Below are 11591 nucleotides of genomic sequence, written 5' to 3'. Positions count from 1 at the left end.
GATTATACTATGGAGCATGAGCAGTCCTTTCAGTAATATTTCCCTTAGGACATTGACAGAGATTGAGTTCTCTAACTTTCATTTAGATGCTGGAATTTATTGAAGAAACAAGGCATTTACAGTTGTTACAGTTTCTCTAAAACCACAGTTTGGGGAAAAAATCTTGCAATTAACAATCTGCCATTGTTAACTTTTAACTTTTATTTTAACTATTAACTTTTGCAACCTTCCGTAATGTGCACATTTCTAGAGTGAATGAGGATATTCGATCAGAAAGAAATGAACAATGAGACTTGACTTATCCTGTTGGAATTGATTGGATTATGGAAAGTGGTTTCTGTATGGCAGGTGGCTGGAGGGGAGGGGTTGAAAAAGTAACTAGGATTGATGATGTCAGCCCAGAAGGAAAGTCTTCAGGTGCAAAAAAAGTTATTACATTGTCATAAACACTATGACGATAAGCTTTTTTTCTTTGGAATAATGTACACCAATTAATTAGACTAAAATGTACATTAAGTAAATAAGTCTGATCTCATGACATGAATCCATCACATGCCCCCAATAGATAATAATAATTTTAAAACACAATAAAAAAAAATCAACGCTCAATATTTCTTTTGTGTAAAATAAAAAAAATCCAATATCATGGTGCTACTCTTGCAAGCTATTTAAATGTCAGTACATCTACATACCAAAGAGCATTATTTATCAGGGAGTGGTCTTTTTTGCATCAATCATTGACTAGTTTTGGTATGAACATGCACTTCTGTTGTTGATAATGTGACAAATGAGAAGGAATTGAATCAAAGCAAACTGAAATGGCTCCCTCTGGCTTCTAAGTTGTGTAGTTACAGTTCAATACATGGGACTATACTGAATGATTGAGGAAAATTATATATTGTTTGTTGACATCAGGGACAAGCTGTCTAAAATATAACATAATCCGATGCATTCCAAATTTCAATTGAACATTACTTGTGAGAATGCCATAATGCACTTATAATACTGAAAAGTACTCATATTTGTAGCTGATTGAATTCACTAAAGCATTTCCTGAATCTCAACTGGTTGAGCATGGTGCTAGGCTTGCAACAACAAAGTAATGGGTTTGATTCCCCTGGATAACATCTAGTGATAAACTTATAGCCTACTCTCAATGCACTGTAAGTCTCTTTGAATAAAAGCATCTGCCAAATGTCTATAAATGTAGAACCACTACTGATTAGTCTAGAATGATGCCTCAGATTTATGTGCACAATATTCATCACAATATTTTCACAAAACACTGGTGATGAAATCATAGTTCCTGAACCAGAGCATGACCAACCATTCTCTTTTTTGAATATAGAATTTCCTAGCATCTCTCTCTCTCTCTCTCTCTCTCCACAGTCCACCTGCTTTAGACCATCTTGTGTCTCTCCTTCTCAGGTATCTGTCTCGTGACTCTGCAGGATGAGCAGCACATTTGTGACACTCGCCGAGGTGCTGGAAGCTAGAAGAGGACCGCTGGAAGAGGACGAGGTGTGGTCCCTATTGCTGGGCTCGGCTGAATCTCTTGTGGATCTTTCCTACAAAGGTATAACACTGACCATTGCAGTTGTTATGTCCGACCGGTGAAGAGTGCACTTCATGCTAAATTTAACAAAGGTGGCTCTGTTTTTCTAGGTCATAATATCTGCAACATTATAACTCCTGCATCACTGCTCTTGTCAGCGACCGGAACTCTGGCGTTCAAGAACTGTGCCATGACAGATGAGGTGTGTGCCTTCACAGCCCCAGAAATGCTGCAAGGCCGTGCCATCTCTACCAAGCTAGCTATGGAGAAGGTCAGTTTCTTTTAGTGATATGATGTGGGTAGACACCTAACATGCAGGTTGATGCATTGTGCACTGTATTATAGCAAAGTGAGGTTGTGTTTGTTCTGGAAAGTTATTTGCTACGACAACTGTAAAGAACATTGAGAAAGAATTTCCATTTGTAACAGTGAAGTCCAAACATTTTGGCATTTTACATCATTATAGTGTTGGATGCATAAGAAACATGATATATTATACAATATATTTTTTACAGTATTTATTAAGTAAGGAACCACATTAACACCTCGGCTGTACATTATTTTATAACACTTCAACAGGCTGGAGTCAATTATTCTACTTATACCATGGTTACCACACATTAAGACATCGTTCAGGGTTTTATCTCAAGACATTTTCTGGTTTTCGTCCCTAAAACGCTTTTGTGAGCGGAACTACTTTCTTCCGCCATAGATTCAGTGTCTTGCTGTGATACAGCTCAAGCCTTCATTGCTAGTTCAAAAACGTCACTTTAGAACTAGCAACGGAGGATACCGAGACTTGCGCTGATTTACTGGAGCACTTACTAGAGTGTGTGTGTGTGTGTGTGTGTGTGAGTTTGTTTTTGAGTGATTGAAAGATCATCAGAAAATGAGAAAGATCGCTTCTGGGATTACCTTTTTTTTGTTGTTGCTACTCTTGTCAGAAATAACATTGCTTCAAAATCTTCAAGATGTACGTTTAAGCACTTCTCAGCAGCAACGTCGCCATATTTCCATTGTAAACCTTAACAACTTTTTTGCTGAGATGCAGGAGTGCGCTGATATGATGGCTCTGTTTCTCTCTCACGAGTAAGTGTGTGCGTAGCACATATAATGTGTGTCCATGTGTGTGGGAGTGTGTATGAGTGTGTGTGAGAGTTGGAGGGGGTGCGAGAGTGTTTCCCACAGATATTTCAGATAATATAGAAACTGTTGTATTGATCAAGTGTATCTTGCTTTGATACAGCTCAAGCCTTCGTTGCTAGTTCATAAACGTCACTTTAGAACTAGCAACAGAGGATGCACTGCTTTTCAGCATTGTAGTAACAAGGTAGTGCACAGTGAAAGACGAACTGCTCAGTATAAGAGCGTTGTATATATAATGAGCCAGAGTCCATGTAATCCTGCCTCTGGGCAGTGTGGAATACAGAGGTTCCCCTATGTTTGTATGAAAAAGTCCTTAAGGGAAACCTCTCAGAAATCCACTTGGTCACAGAGTCTAAAAAGTACACCACAAAGTCCTCAAGGGGACGATACTCCTAGTGGAGACGCATCAGTGCAACTGCTGGGTTCAACCTTTGGTCTAGTATTCTGTAACGTAGTTGGTAGTCAGGACAGGCAGGAGATGAAGACGACACTGATGATGTGAACACATGTGATTTATTTACAAACCAAAATGAAGACCAAAACAGACATAAGAAATAAACAAAAGTCTCGACTAGACTAGACTATGATTAAAGAAATGAACAGACTAAGAGTACAACGTCACACTTAAACAGTACTAGACAACTGACAAAGGTAAACATGACTAACAAGATAACAAGACTGGGATAAAAATCAGGGAAGGAAGGAACCAAGAACAACAAGAGACCAAAACTATATATCAGTATAAGAGTTCAAAGACACAAACACTACAGAACATGTTGCATTTATAGTATTTAACTGATTCATTCCACAACATGCATAGCATTCTCCTTAGATGTTAAACTTTTGTGAATACAAAGATTTTGTTTCTGTTTGATTATTGTTGAACATTGATTATTAATTCAGTTTATAGACCTAAGGAAAAGCACAAACATCAACAAAACTCTCATCAGCTTATTTTAATTCCTACTGATTTGTGTAATTTCTTCCAGATAATTGTGTATTCTCTCGGTATGACTCTATACTGGTCAGTTGACTATCACCTCCCTCAAAATCAGGTCAGTCTCACAGACATCCCATAAAGCAATTGATGTGTGAACCATGCTAGTGAAGAATAGCCTGCTACATTAAACTGCTTACATTCCAATTGACAATGTATTGGAAATTCTTCTTCTTCTTATTATATATATATATATATATATATATATATATATATATATATATATATATATATTATTTATTTATTTATTTTTTTGCTTATTCAGCCCATTCAGTTAAGTGATTCTCTGAATTGCCTTCTCCTGAGCATGTGTGAAGACATGGCCCATCGACGAGCAAACCTCAACTCCATCTTGGAGATGTGTGAATCACACCACAAAACTTATCTCCTGCCTCCTCCCAACAAGGTCATCAAACAGCTGGTCGAGGATGTCTTCCAAGACTCTGTGAGTCAAAGAAGACCATTCATGTCTCAAAGACTTGTTTTTGGAAATCAAACAAATTTGAGATAATGTATCCAAAATAGTTCATGAGATCTTTATTTCCAGGTGGACCAAGCTGCTTTAACTGAAAATGTTGTGCAGTTGAGTGGCAAAAGTCAGATGGTCAGAGAAAGACTTCATGGTAGGAACTCCCACTCAGTGAAAATCTGTTAAACCCTCTTGAATCATAAAATGTAGTTTATCCTCCTAAGGTTGTCTTCTATTGTGGAATCTTTGAATATAAAATTAAGAGACTGCATTACACAATACTTAAATAACTGAAGAAAAAAGCATAGTTAAACTAGTTAAATGATTCAAAAATGTTTATACAGCATGTTAAATGTGACTAAGCTGTTTTGATAAATATGTAAAGGAGGTGACATATTGGGTACAGCTCTGGATTTACTATTCATATGTATGTGTTTGAGTAAAATTAAAGTTTAGTTTTATTCTATAAAGTACTGACAACTTTTCTCCCAAATTTCAAATAAAAATAGTGTCATTTTGAGCATTTATTTGCAGAAAAGGACAACTGGTCAAAAAAACAAAAAAGATGCAGTGTTTTCAGACCTTGAATAATGCAAAGAAAACAAATACATATACAATTTTAAACGGCACAATACTAATGTTTTAACTTAGGAAGAGTTCAGAAATTAATATTTGGTGGAATAACTCTGATTTTCAAATCACAGCTTTCATGCGTCTTAGCATGCTCTCTACCAGTCTTTCACATTGCTGTTGGGTGACTTTATGCCTCTCCTGGCACACAAATTCAAGCAGATCGGCTTTGTTTGATGTCTTGTGGCCATCCATCTTTCTTTTGATCACATTCCAGAGGTTTTCAATGGGGTTCATGTCTTCGGGTGTGGCTAACACCTTGATTGACCTGGCTGTGTGGCATGGAGCATTGTCCTGCTGGAAAAAACAATCTTCAGAGTTGGGGAACATAGTCAGAGCAGAAGGAAGCAAGTTTTCTTCCAGGATAAACTTATACGTGGCTTAATTCATGTGTCCTTCACAAAGACGAATCTGCCCGATTCCAGCCTTGCTGAAGCACTCTCAGATCATCACCGATCTTCCACCTGGTCATCTAATGGTTAGACAGAGACCTGGAGAGGCCTTCAAGCCACAGTGTCTCGCACCCACAGTGAAATTTGGTGGAGGATCTGTGATGATCTGGGGGTGCTTCAGGAAGATGGATGCTCATAAGCCTACAAAAAAAGCCAAGCTGCATGAATTTTTGCACCATGAGAGGCACAAAGTCACCTAACTGCAATGTGAAAGACTGGTAACGAGCATGCAAAGATGCATGAAAGCTGTGATTTAATAATCAAGAGTTATTCCACCAAATATTGATTTCTGAACTCTTCGCAAGTTAAAACATTAGTATTGTGTTATTTAAAAATGAACATGTCTGAAAACACTACATATTTTTTGTTATTTTGACCAGTTGTCATTTTCTTCAAATAAATGCTTTAAATGACAATATGTTTATTTGGAATTTGGGAGAAATGTTGTCAGTACTTTATAGAATAAAACAAAAATATTAATATTACTTAAATGCATTCCTTCTTCTTTTATTTAATCTTTATTTAACCAGGGAAATAATCACATTGAGATAAATATCTCATTTACAAGTGAGCCCTGGCCAAGGTAGCAACACACAATATACATAACTACATAAAACAAATTACACAACACACACATATACAACAATAAAACAAGATTAAACGTTAAGAGCAAGTGCAGACAGATTTGAATAATTTGTTTAAATGTAACTTGAACTCATTTATAGAAATAAGTACATCAAGTTTCAATGAACTTTGGATCTCATTCCAAGCAGCTGATGCACTATAAATAAAAGCAGTTTTTCCAAACTCTGTCTTCATTAAAGGTATAAGTGATTAGTTCTTCTTGTTGAGCAGGTAAGCGTGGACCATATCCTGGTTATACAGAGGAGAGCAGAGCTCCAGGAGAGACTCGGAAACTGGTTCAGGAATCTGAGACAAAGCAAGGTGAGCCCATGTTTCATAATTAATCAAATGATGTGCTGAATTGTATGTTGCTATATATATATATATATATATATATATATATATATATATATACACTCACCTAAAGGATTATTAGGAACACCTGTTCAATTTCTCTTTAATGCAATTATCTAATCAACCAATCACATGGCAGTTGCTTCAATGCATTTAGGGGTGTGGTCCTGGTCAAGACAATCTCCTGAACTCCAAACTGAATGTCAGAATGGGAAAGAAAGGTGATTTAAGCAATTTTGAGCATGGCATGGTTGTTGGTGCCAGACGGGCGGTCTGAGTATTTCACAATCTGCTCAGTTACTGGGATTTTCACGCACAACCATTTCTAGGGTTTACAAAGAATGGTGTGAAAAGGGAAAAACATCCAGTATGCGGCAGTCCTGTGGGCGAAAATGCCTTGTTGATGCTAGAGGTCAGAGGAGAATGGGCCAACTGATTCAAGCTGATAAAGAGCAACTTTGCCTGAAATAACAACTCGTTACAACCGAGGTATGCAGCAAAGCATTTGTGAAGCCACAACACGCACAACCTTGAGGCGGATGGGCTACAACAGCAGAAGACCCCACCGGGTACCACTCATCTCCACTACAAATAGGAAAAAGAGGCTACAAAATTGGACAGTTGAAGACTGGAAAAATGTTGCCTGGTCTGATGAGTCTCGATTTCTGTTGAGACATTCAGATGGTAGAGTCAGAATTTGGTGTAAACAGAATGAGAACATGGATCCATCATGCCTTGTTACCACTGTGCAGGCTGGTGGTGGTGGTGTAATGGTGTGGGGGATGTTTTCTTGGCACACTTTAGGCCCTTAGTGCCAATTGGGCATCGTTTAAATGCCACGGCCTACCTGAGCATTGTTTCTGACCATGTCCATCCCTTTATGGCCACCATGTACCCATTCTCTGATGGCTACTTCCAGGAGGATAATGCACCATGTCACAAAGCTCGAATCATTTCAAATTGGTTTCTTGAACATGACAATGAGTTCACTGTACTAAAATGGCCCTCACAGTCACCAGATCTCAACCCAATAGAGCATCTTTGGGATGTGGTGGAACAGGAGCTTACGTGCCCTGGATGTGCATCCCACAAATCTCCATCAACTGCAAGATGCTATCCTATCAATATGGGCCAACATTTCTAAAGAATGCTTTCAGCACCTTGTTGAATCAATGCCATGTAGAATTAAGGCAGTTTTGAAGGCGAAAGGGGGTCAAACACAGTATTAGTATGGTGTTCCTAATAATCCTTTAGGTGAGTGTATATATTTATTATTATTGTTTTTTTGTTGTTACATAAAATCAATGTAAAACCACAGTTACAACCTGCAGTGATAAGTTTGTTAAATTATTTGACCATTTTGAATTTAATTACTGATTAATAAAATTGATTGTGGCAACCTTAGCTAACATAAACTAACAACGAGCGATACTTTTTCAGCACTTATTATTTCTGGTCAATGTTAATTCACACATATATATATATATATATATATATATATATATATATATATATATATATATATATATATATATATATAGCAAATGTTAACATATATAACTTTTATTATTATTACTAATAATAATAATACAAAAATAATACAAAAAAATATATATAGAATTGTATTATTATTATTATTAAAATGTATATATGTTAACATTTGCTAATGCATTATAAAATAGCATAAACTAACAATGAGCAATACATTGTATTTTTATGTATTAATTAGGATAAATAAATGCTGTTATAGAAAGTAATTCATTGTTCATTGTTAGTTCATGATACCATCTTAATGAAGAAAACCTCATTGTAAAGTGTTAATGCTAATAATAATCCTTTTTTTTTTATATATAGAACCTTTCTAAAACCCTTTTTTTTTTGCTTTACAAAACGAACAACAACACAAATGTATCACCATAAATGGCAGCCACACACACACACACACACACACACACACACCAAAAGCAAAGGACCATGGACCATGTTACTAACTCATTGTGTTGTTTCATCTTTATTGAAGTTTTTTTAATCAATTTGTTCAATCTAGTTTATTTGGTTTAAATTTAAGGTGTTTTCCATCAACCGAAAACCTGGTCTCTCAAAAGTAGATCTTGCCAGACTCCAGCCTATCAGGGCATCTCAAACAGGTTAGACATTTTTGTTATGCTCTTTCTAATGTTCAGCTGTCATTACTCTGAAGACCCTGAGCGATAACATTCTCTTATGGGAGGAAATCAATTCTTTGGTATCCTAGAAATCCTCAGGGGCTTCATCACAGACGAAGCACAAGTTGTTGGCTGTCACAGAGTACGTACCTCAACATTCCTAACAAGGGTGAAGCCAGACCTTCCAGTCTGTCTCTTACTGTCAGTGAGTCTGCAGTCAGCCTCTCCCAAAGAAAAGCAAAGGTGAAGTGCTTGTGTCTTTGATCTTGCAGTCTAAATGAAATGCCACGAGATAAAAAGAAAGTGTATTGCAAAATATTGTCAAAAATAATGTAAAGTTATGCATACAACTACTGTTCCCAGAAGAATGGGAACAAGGTACAACACATGAGAAACCGTGCTCAGTATGAGTACACGAGAGCGCGATTTCCAGTCAATGTGCTGTACCGAATGAACCGACTGAATGGGAACACATCTTTCTACTTTGCTGTCATTGCTTACTGCATGCAAAAACAGCACGACCAGTCGGATTCATGAGCAAATGACTCTTTTGAGTTGGTTCAGTTATATCTACAAAAACAGAATACTGTAGGAAACACTGGTGTAAGGAATAAAATTAACAATGGACGTTATCCAGAAATGTTTGTTTTTGTTTTATAATTTTAAACCTAAAAAAAGTATGCTTTTGCTCTCTTTAAAGTGAATTGGTTTGATATTTTATATTATACAATGGAAAACCATTCATGCATATTTTAATCATCCAAATATTTTAAGAGCTACTGTATGCTTAGTCTGTGCTGTTTATATGCATACTATATTATGTATACTAAATCCCAGTCTTGTTTTTCAGTTGCTGATAATCTGTTTTCATGTTTCAATTGTAGAGTCTTGGCCCCGAGTTTATCAAAATGACTGATGAACCTCAGATTTTTTTAGAGCTGCCTGGATCTATAGTGGTAAATGTGTTTTAATATTGCTGCTACATATATCATACACACTACTGAATTAAACATTCAATATTCTGTTAAGAGGTTTAATGTGTTTTTAAAATTTTAGTGCCCACTAAGGTTGCAGAGTCATATCTCCTTCTCTCTCTTTTTCTCTCGATCTATATAGTCGAAGAAAGGCAAGTCAGGCTTGTCTCAAAGGGAAGTTAACGTGATCATGCCAAATGAGCAGTGTTTGGCAGTGAAATGTGACATCAAGTCCCGTGGGAGAGATGTCTTCGACATGGTTGTGGCTCACGCTAACCTTGTGGAGCACTTTTACTTTGGCCTTGCTTTCATTGATGGTAATGCAATGTTCTTCCAAGTCATTCATCTATGTAGCTTTCCAGAATAATTTTGTATTGCTCTCTCATGTGTTGATTATGACAAGGGATCAAATATTTAATATTAAACTCATATCAAAGGTCATGGGTAGATGACGTGAAACACTTTTGAAAAGTTGATATGTTCATGCTAAACTCTAATGTATTTAAAAGAGCATTTTATTAATTATTGTATTATTACTATACATGCAGTTTTATTACCTCTATTAATTGACGCATTAACAAATGCATTTGTCTCACTGCGGGGCCAGTTGAAATGAACTTAGTGTAGGCAAAATGGTGAAGAAAATGGTGAAAAGCTTAAAATAAATGATGACCAGCCACAGGAACAATGACGTACACTTTCTTTTTACATTTATATAAAGTTGACCTAATATTTTGATGATTTCATTTTCTCATATAGATGGTGAATTTTTCTTTTTGGATCACGAAACAAAAATCTCCAAAGTTGCCCCAGATTCCTGGAAGAAAGTGGCTTGTGCCACATTTACCCTTTTTCTCTGTGTCAAATTCTTCCCTGATGACATCTCCTATATATTGTATGCCTTTTTCCAATTCAGATTGCCCTAATATTTGCAGTTAAATCATATTTAAATTTTCTGTTTAATTAATAATATACACAAAATATATAATAGTTTGCAGAAGTCTTCTCATTTAATAAATATGTTTGGTTTGTTTTGTCCAATTACTTTTAAAAGGCATCGGCTTACACGTCACCAGTACTATCTCCAGCTGAGGAGAGACATTCTGGAGGACAGAGTGTACTGTAATGAAGAAACAGCTTTGTTTCTAGCAGCGCTAGCACTGCAGGCTGAGTTTGGAGACTACATGCCTGAAGTGAGTCTTGATATGGATCCTTACAACATTCAAAAGTCATAGCTAGACATAGCTATATATTATTCTGAGATATCACACTTTTTCAGGTTTATGGGAAGAACTATTTTCAGATGGAGCAATACATCTCTAAGAGAGTCATAGAGAAAATGGCTTTGCCGTGTTTAAGAGAGGAGTTGCCAAGGTTACATGCCAATAATGCCCAGATGCTTCCAGAGGAGGCTGAGGTGGAGTTCTTAAAGGTAACTTGAATCAGTCACACAGCTCATTCTAAAAATACTCTTGTGATGCTTGTTAAACTCTTACATACAACAATAAAGCAAATGCACTATCAGACAAGTTGTTACTGTAGTTTTAAAAAACAAATTCCTTTTCTCCCAAATTTGGAATGCCCAATTCCAAAAGTCTTCCTCAAAATTCTCTTAAGTCCTCGTGGTGGCATAGTGACTCACCTCAGTCCGGGTGGCGCATCTTATCACATGGCTTGTTGAGAGCGTTACCGTGGAGATATAGAGTGTGCGGAGGCTTCACGCTATTCTCCACGGCATCAACGCACATCTTACCACGTGCCCCACCGAGAGCGAGAACCACACATTATAGCAACCACGTGGAGGTTACCATGTTACTCTACACTCCCTAGCAACCGGGTCAATTTGGTTGCTTAGGAGACCAGGCTGGAGTCTCTAAGCACGCCCTGGATTCGAACTTGTGACTCCAGGGGTGGTAGTCAGCATCTTTACTTGCTGAGCTACCCAGGCCCCCTTAGTTTAGAATATTTTTTAAGATTTTTAAAATTAAAAATTTGTCCTTTCAATTTAGTTTTGCTTTCTTTAGTCTGAACGCTAGTATTTGTTTAGTTTTAGTTTTGTAATAGTTTTTTCAGTGAATTCTAGTTTCAGATGAGTTTTAGTTTTTCAGAATGTTTTGATTATATTTCAGTTTTCAGTACTTCAAAGCATTTTCAGATGGTGTATTGTGAAGATTTAAAATTTCATAATTTACTATTATTTGTATTTCTCCTAGTTCATTTATTTT

General features: G+C 36.6%; 1 protein-coding gene across 1 annotated transcript in view; it reads left to right on the top strand.

Annotated features, from left to right (window-relative positions):
* The first annotated feature begins 1452 nt into the window (after nucleotides 1-1452).
* Nucleotides 1453-11591, top strand: part of LOC127617884 (tyrosine-protein phosphatase non-receptor type 13-like) — a 46054-nt gene continuing 35915 nt past the window's right edge. Inside the window, exons 1-13 of the mRNA XM_052090023.1 lie at nucleotides 1453-1576; nucleotides 1666-1826; nucleotides 3691-3756; nucleotides 3964-4143; nucleotides 4246-4321; nucleotides 6105-6194; nucleotides 8296-8374; nucleotides 8482-8635; nucleotides 9277-9348; nucleotides 9509-9683; nucleotides 10126-10261; nucleotides 10421-10559; nucleotides 10646-10798. Of these exons, the coding sequence (XP_051945983.1) occupies nucleotides 1453-1576; nucleotides 1666-1826; nucleotides 3691-3756; nucleotides 3964-4143; nucleotides 4246-4321; nucleotides 6105-6194; nucleotides 8296-8374; nucleotides 8482-8635; nucleotides 9277-9348; nucleotides 9509-9683; nucleotides 10126-10261; nucleotides 10421-10559; nucleotides 10646-10798 (1605 nt within the window). The remainder of the gene's footprint in view (nucleotides 1577-1665; nucleotides 1827-3690; nucleotides 3757-3963; nucleotides 4144-4245; nucleotides 4322-6104; nucleotides 6195-8295; nucleotides 8375-8481; nucleotides 8636-9276; nucleotides 9349-9508; nucleotides 9684-10125; nucleotides 10262-10420; nucleotides 10560-10645; nucleotides 10799-11591) is intronic.

The sequence above is a fragment of the Xyrauchen texanus genome, chromosome 24 (genome assembly GCF_025860055.1).
Source record: "Xyrauchen texanus isolate HMW12.3.18 chromosome 24, RBS_HiC_50CHRs, whole genome shotgun sequence".
In the NCBI taxonomy this organism is placed as follows: domain Eukaryota; kingdom Metazoa; phylum Chordata; class Actinopteri; order Cypriniformes; family Catostomidae; genus Xyrauchen; species Xyrauchen texanus.
Note: the sequence above shows the minus strand (reverse complement) of the source record. Positions and strands in the feature narration are given on the sequence as shown.